A 7,900-nucleotide genomic window follows, 5' to 3' on the forward strand; every position below is an offset into this window, starting at 1 on the left:
TGTAGCCTGTGCAGTCACCGTGGGTGGTGACTGTGGCAGTAACACCCGTTAGATGTTTTTGGTTGGTTTAAGTTAATTAAATAATCTTGCTTTTAATCTTGTTTAGCTTATCTTGTTAAGTTAAATTTTCGGGTTTTAGATTAAGAAAAGTGGATGTTACATCACTGTTTCCCATCAACGGATGGGCAAGCTTAATTTTTAAATTGGAGCCTTAAGGCTCCTTTCATATAAGCCTCAAGACTCGTATGTCACTTTTCCCACCGATGTGAAAAAAGTGGCAAAACTAAGGGAAGCCGAATGTTCGCCTTCCCATATGTTTTATTTATTTTTTTTAATTATTATTATTATTATTATTATTATTATTATTATTATTATTATTATTATTATTATTATTATTATTATTATTATTATTATTATTATTATTAGGGTGAATCAACGATTTGGTCCCTCACTTATTCGCGACTTGTCAATGTTGCCCCTGAATCACGTATTCATCGATTTAGTCCCCGAAAATAATTGTTTTTCGTCAAATCAGTCCCTATGGCCGTATTCCGTCAAGTCTCAGGCGAGAGCTCCGATTTGCCCTGGGCATTTTGGTCTTTTCACGCCTTCTTCTTCATTCCATCGTCACCGACGTCAACTTCACCTCTGATGATGAGTTGTTGACCCCAAACGTCACTCTCCGGCGAGTCATCCAGTCGTGGTGCACCCACCACGCCTCCCACGGCGTCGAGTGTTTCCCCACCCCAAAGCCTCTGGTGACCAAGTCTCACATCCTAAAGCTCCTCCAGCAAGCCAAGTCGACGCCGGAAATGCAGTGATGCTTCTCAAATCAATGCTCGAAACCACAACCTTAAACCCCTCGTTATCACAGCTCACGACAAACTTAAACCCCTCCTTTTTCCACCAAGTTGTCCAAATCTTGCGAGACAATTTCTCCCGCAAGGCCTCCAAATCCGCGCTGCACCTACTGGCCAACGTTTGCCAGAGAGGGAGGAACCGGATCAAGGCGGCGGAGGCCGGGGCGGCGACCGTGCTGATCGATCTACTGCTGCACACGAACGAGAAACGATATTGCGAGTGGAGTCTGAGCGTACTGGAGCAGCTTTGCCGGTGCGCGGAGGGGCGGGCGGAGCTGCTGAAGCACGCGGCGGGGCTGGCGGTGGTGTCGAGGAAAATCCTGAGGGTGTCGCAGGTGGCGAATGAGAGAGGTCTGAGGATCTTGTACTCCATCGCCAAGTTCTCTGCTACTCCCAGTGTGGTGCAAGAGATGTTGCAGCTGGGAGTGGGGGCGAAGCTGTGTTTGGTTATACAAGTGGATTGTGGGGTTGGGAAGAACAAGGAGAGAGCTGCTGAGATTCTCAAATTGCATGCTAAGGAATGGAAAAAAAATATTTTTATGCTTGTAAAGAATTACTCCGTATTCAGCTTCTCTGCTATGTTGAGTAACAATGATAACTTCATGCAACACCTACAATGTATGCATTCCATGAATCCTGTTGTTGGAGGCTAGTGACCTCTTCATATTTTATGTCTTGTCCTGCAGAAAATCCATATGTGCTTTTGATATCTTCACTGTCTGGCATTTGTCGCATCCAAAAGTGGACACAGCGAAATCCGGCCTCTTCCAAGCAGTCTTTAATTTCAGGCAATGACCATCTGGGCATTTTTAAAAAGCATGGTTTTTTTTGTTTTCAAGTGAAATAGCCATGAAGCAGAGACTGAAAATCAATCTTCTAACGGAAGAAAAGCATACCGTGAAATTAGGAGCTCCCTCCGGTTAGCTTGAGCTTCTCCGGCGAAGCTTTGTCGGAGTTAATGAAGAAGAAGAAGTGAAAAGACCAAAATGCCCAGGGCAAATCGGTGCTATGGCCTGAGACTTGACGGAATACGGCCATAGGGACTGATTTGACGAAAAACAATTATTTTCGGGGACTAAATCGATGAATACGTGATTCAGGGGCAACATTGACAAGTCGCGAATAAGTGAGGGACCAAATCGTTGATTCACCCTTATTATTATTATTGTTGTTGTTGTTATTATTATACCCTTGGGTCATTTTACAAGTTAATTTTTTTTTTTTTTTTTGAATGTTACTGGCCCTATTACATTGTAGTATCTGTTCATATACTTTCTCAACCTACTGAAACACAAAGAACCAATAACGCCTCCACTGAGGCTTGAACTCACAACCTTCCAAATGGAAGTCCAACCCGGATACCATTAGACCATATAGTCCTGGTCATTTTACAAGTTAATTTAAATAGCTAATTTTTTCAAATATCTTTTTACCAACCGTTGATATAATTCGTCGGTTAAATCCGCTAATATAATTTGCTAACGCTAACCGCTAACTACTGATTGCCTAACAAGGACATTGCAACATAGTTTCACACTTTAATTTGTTGTGTGAGTTGAATACTCTCTTTGTCAACAAAACTCTCAAGTAATTAATATAATTGGCTTAATTATATTTTTTTAAAATTTTTCATGGTATTAATAAAATACTTGGTAAATAAATATATAACATTGTTTTGTATTATAACTTTGATATTTAATTAAAAAATAGCACACAAAAAAAGATAATATACAATGTAGTGAATATAATCAATTGATGAATAATTTGAATGTAAATAATTTTTACATTGGAGAAAAATAAAGACAATATAACTAATGAAATTATTTCTCTTAATTAATTTATTGATAAAGCATGAATAATTTTTTTTTTGAATAAAGACATTGTAGGGACAATGTAGCGAATATAATCAATTGATGAATTTGAATGTAAAGAATTTTTATATTGGAGAAAAATAAAGACAATATAACTATTGAAATTATTTCTCTAATTTAATTTATTGATAATAAATATTTTTTTTTGAATAAAGACATTGTAGACAGATAATTCTAAATTAAAGAAATGCATATTTATTATTTTCTGTTGTAACTACTAAATTATTATTTAATTTAATAAGAGTAAAATACAGTACTAATTATGCCAACTTTGATTGGGAATTTGGGATGTGGTTCAAACCTAAGACTTTTCTTATTGAAATTAATGAGTAAGTTAACGGTGAACTAACCGAAATTAACGGGGAAGATAATATTTAACGGAAAAGTTAAAAGATAAATTAGGAAATCTCAAGAAAAAATTAAAATCTAATCAATATGAGCCATTCATTTGGTTAAAAAATTTGACCGGTATTTTTTCAACTCATTATAGGTCTAACTCTCGTTTACTCTTATTAGTATAGTAGATAGTAGATATTGTAGGATTGGTATTAATGTCGACTAAGATGATAAATTTCTTCTATAAATTCGGCCCCCCAACATAACCCAGACTTTCGGGCTCCGCCCTTGCCTTTAAAGAAGATCGTTAAATTCATAGAACAATAAATTTTAGTTTTAAAGACTAACTAAATAGAATTTGGACGATTCTTTGAAGTGATTGAACGCTAGAGAATAGCTTATGTACATGACTAAGATTTTGCATTGAGTTCATACTTCTCAACTTGCTAACAACAACCATTCTACATACGCTTGAGGAAGTCCCCTATATATAGAGTTAAGGGGCCTAGAAATTTGAACATTTGAAATATTTCTGTTGGCATGCATCTTTTAAGATGGTAGGTGTCCAAAAGCTATATATAATCTCTTCTTTTTTTGTAACACATCATTGACTTTTGGGTAAAATCTATTTCATTTTAACAGCACGTTTGGTTCACAGAATGAATTTGGAGGGAATATGAATGATATTCCACAGGGAATGGAATAGGTAAGGAATAGAATATGAATTGTATTCTGTTGTTTGGTTGGATGAAGGAATAGACTTTAGTAATTGTATTCCAGTGTTTGGTTGGTTAAAGGAATAGAAATGAAATAAGTTTTAAAGACATAAATACCCTTATACAAAATAATAATAATAATAATAATAATAATAATAAATAATAATAATAATGAATATGATTATGATATACTAAATGTTTTATATATATATATATATATATATATATATATATATATATATATATATATATATATATATATATATATAGATTTTGGTTCCTGTGAGGTCAGGTTTTCCCGTACGGTCAATGCGGCATACACCATTAGGTATATATAAATGCACAATACAATTTTCAAAAATACACCAGAATGAAATGTCAAAAAATACACCACAAAAAAAAATAAAATACACCACACATAATGGTGTATTTATGAACACTGTGTGGTGCATTTATGCATATCTAATGGTGTATGCCGCACTGACCGTACGGGAAGACCTGACCCCATAGGAACCTGGCCCTATATATATATATATATATATATATATATATATATATATATATATATATATATATATATATATATATATATATATATATATATATATATATATATATATATATATATATATATATATATATATATATATATATATTTATTTATTTATTTATTTATCTACTATATACTAATAAGAGCCCAAGAGAGTTAGGCCTATAATGGATAGAAAAAATGGCGGTCAAATTTTTTTAATCAAATGAATGGCTCAGATTGATCAGATTTTAATTTTTTCTTTAGATTTCCTAATTTATCCTTAATGAATATGATTTTTTGTTAAGTTTTCCGTTAAATATTATCTTTTCTGTTAATTTCTGTTAGTTCACCGTTAACTTACTCATTGATTTTAATAAAAAAAAGGTCTTAGGTTCGAACTTCATCCCAATCAAAGTTGGCATAATTAGTACTCTATTTTACTCTTATTAAATTAAATAATAATTTAGTAGTTACAACAGAAAATAATGCATATGGATTTCTTTAATTTAGAATTTTGTGTCTACAATGTCTTTATTCAAAAAAAAAAAAAATTCATTATCAATAAATTAAATAAGAGAAATAAATTTTCAAAAAAAAAAAAAAAGAGAAATAATTTCATTAGTTATATTATCTTTATTTTTCTCCAATATAAAAATTCTTTACATTCAAATTCATCAATTGATTGTATTCGCTACATTGTCCCTAAAATGTCTTTATTAAAAAAAATTATTCATTATCAATAAATTAATTAAGAGAAATAGTTTTATTAGTTATATTGTTTTTATTTTTCTCCAATGTAAAAACTCGTTACATTCAAATTCGTCAATTGATTATATTCTCTACATTGTCTATTATTTTTTTGTGTACTATTTTTTTTAATTAAATATCAAAGTTATAATACAAAATAATGCTATATATTTATTTACCAAGTATTTTATTAATACCATGAAAAAAATTAAAAAATATATAATTAGTAAAGCCAATCATATTAACTACTTGAGGGATTTGTTGTCAAAGAAAGAATTCAAATCACACAATAAATTGAAGTGAGAAATCACCTCGCAATGACCGTCTTTGATAATCAGCAGTTAGCGATTAGCATTAGCGGATTTGACCAGCGAATTATATCAACGGTGGGTAAAAAGATATTTGAAAAAATTAGCTGTTTAGATTAACATGTAAAAATGACCTAAGGGTATATATATATTTAATAATAATAATAATAATAATAATAATAATAATTATTATTATTATTATTATTCAATAAAAGAAATAAAATAAAACAAATAAAACAAATAAAACATATGGGGAGCCGAACGTTCGGCTCCTCTTAGTTTTGTCACTTTTCCATATCGGTGGTAAAAGTGGCATGGGAGTCTTGAGGCTCCTATAAAAGGAGCCTTAAGGCTCCAATTTAAAAATTAAGCTTGCCCATCCGTTGATGGGCAAGCAGTGAGCCAGCGAAACTGGCTCTTGTTATTCGAGGAGTCGAAATGGCTCTATAGTATTATTATTATTATTATTATTATTATTATTATTATTATTATTATTATTATTATTATTATTATTATTATTATTTATTTTTTTTTAAATATAGAGGTGTTTTGTGGAAATTATTCTAAAAAATGCCAAGTGAAAATATTGTAAATTGCAATGTTTGTATTTTCAGTGGTTTGGAACAAATTGTTGCTTCAAACTGTTCAATAACCAAACACTTTCTTTAGCATTTTGATCTTTGGGTTACATCATATTTACCAATCGTCTAATACCTTTGGGTGACATTATAATTAAAATTTTTAAATTTTTACTACATCTAAATTCCTTAAACTAAATGAACACTGAGCAAATTTTTACTTCATCTAAATTCTTTAAACTAAATGAACACTGAGCAAAACACATAAAGGACTGGTACCGTTGATTCATTCATTGATCTTGTATATATATGTGCATTCATTAAATATATTAGAACCCTTTGCAACAAAAATACTTTGTTACTATATATTTAAAAAAAAAATTAGTAACAATTATAATGAATCTCCTATATTATATTATATTTTATTCATATACTATGAGTTACATATTTAAATAAACAAATTTGACATTAAATTACTTATGTATGAACTTCTCATATATAATCTTGCATTGATATAATTTAAAATATTTATTTAATTATAAACATTGGATAGAAAAAATGACCGTCAAATTATTAAATCAAATGAATGGTTCAGATTGTTCATATTTTAATTTTTCCCTGAGATTTTCTAATTTATCGTTATCCTTAATTACATGATTATCCCTTCCTTAATTATATGATTATCCCTTAAATACCCTTAATTCATCGTTAGTCTAATTTTAATATTAAAGTCTAATATAGAATTATAACAACACCATTAATCTAATTCTAATATTAAAGTCTTAATAGAACTCTAACCACAAATCTACTGTCGGAATCTCCTCAAACAATATTAGTATATATTTAATATTTTATGCCCTAATTTTTATTTGCTCTCCCTTATTTCCTGTATTTGGTTTCAACCATACCCATACAATTATTTTATTGACAATTATAATTAATCTTGACTATATTATCTTGTATTTGTAAACTTAGAATTACCTATTTAAATACACAAATTCAACATTCAATTATCTATGCATGAACAATTCCAATATAATCTTGCATTGATATACTTTGAAGTACTTATTAATTTTTTTAAAAAAAAAAATATTGGGCATTATCCCAATCGCGCAATGCACGTAAAATTCGTGTGTGTGTGTGTGTGTGTGTGTGTGTGTGTGTGTGTGTGTATATATATATATATATATATATATATATATATATATATATATATATATATATATATATATATATATTATTGATAGATTGATGGATAAAAATTATAATTAATTAAATATATACATTTATATAATACATTATATTTATTAAATAAATATATAATATTATATAATGTGCAAAGGGTATTTTTGGTATTTGTGATATAAAAGTTATTTCCAAGGGCATGGGAATAGCTAATACCAAAGTCCCTCTAGGAATGGATATTCCCCTTGCGAAGGTAATAGCTCATTCCTAGGCATGTTATTCCCACGACAAAATGATCCAACCAAACGATGGAATAGGTCTATTCCAAGGAATGTTATTCCATTCCTGACCTATTCCATGAACCAAACATGCCATAAGTGAAATGAATGACTATCAAAAGTACGTTTGCCAGTCAATCTAGGATATGTTTCACAAAAGGTCTGTCGAGTCTGGACTCTAGTACTTTTGTTGATTCCCGTTATAGTAAGATGGGAAGACATATATCAAAACACCTTAACACCAGAATTGATTGGTCTACCTTTTGTTGACTTAAACTCTAAAGATCGGAATTAGGATATGTCGATCGGGCAAGTCTGCTGATGATGTTTGTCACTAGGGTCTATCGATCATATGGGAAAGAATAAGGGCTGCCGATAGTACACACTATCAGCTATATGCTTCAACAACAAATTTTTGGGTAGGTAATTTTCGATTACAAGGCCTTGCAACTACTAAGGGGATGTTTGGTTCATGGAAAAGAACTTCCA

The 7,900-nt window shown here is 30.7% G+C and overlaps 1 protein-coding gene across 1 annotated transcript; it reads left to right on the forward strand.

Annotated features, from left to right (window-relative positions):
* The first annotated feature begins 820 nt into the window (after positions 1 to 820).
* LOC109152734 (E3 ubiquitin-protein ligase PUB23-like) lies at positions 821 to 1,513 on the forward strand. Its single transcript, XM_019300386.1, has one exon. The coding sequence runs from the start codon at positions 821 to 823 to the stop codon at positions 1,511 to 1,513; it is 693 nt and encodes a 230-aa protein (XP_019155931.1).
* Positions 1,514 to 7,900: the final 6,387 nt, after the last annotated feature.

Source organism: Ipomoea nil, unplaced genomic scaffold (genome assembly GCF_001879475.1).
Source record: "Ipomoea nil cultivar Tokyo-kokei standard unplaced genomic scaffold, Asagao_1.1 scaffold0268, whole genome shotgun sequence".
NCBI lineage: Eukaryota > Viridiplantae > Streptophyta > Magnoliopsida > Solanales > Convolvulaceae > Ipomoea > Ipomoea nil.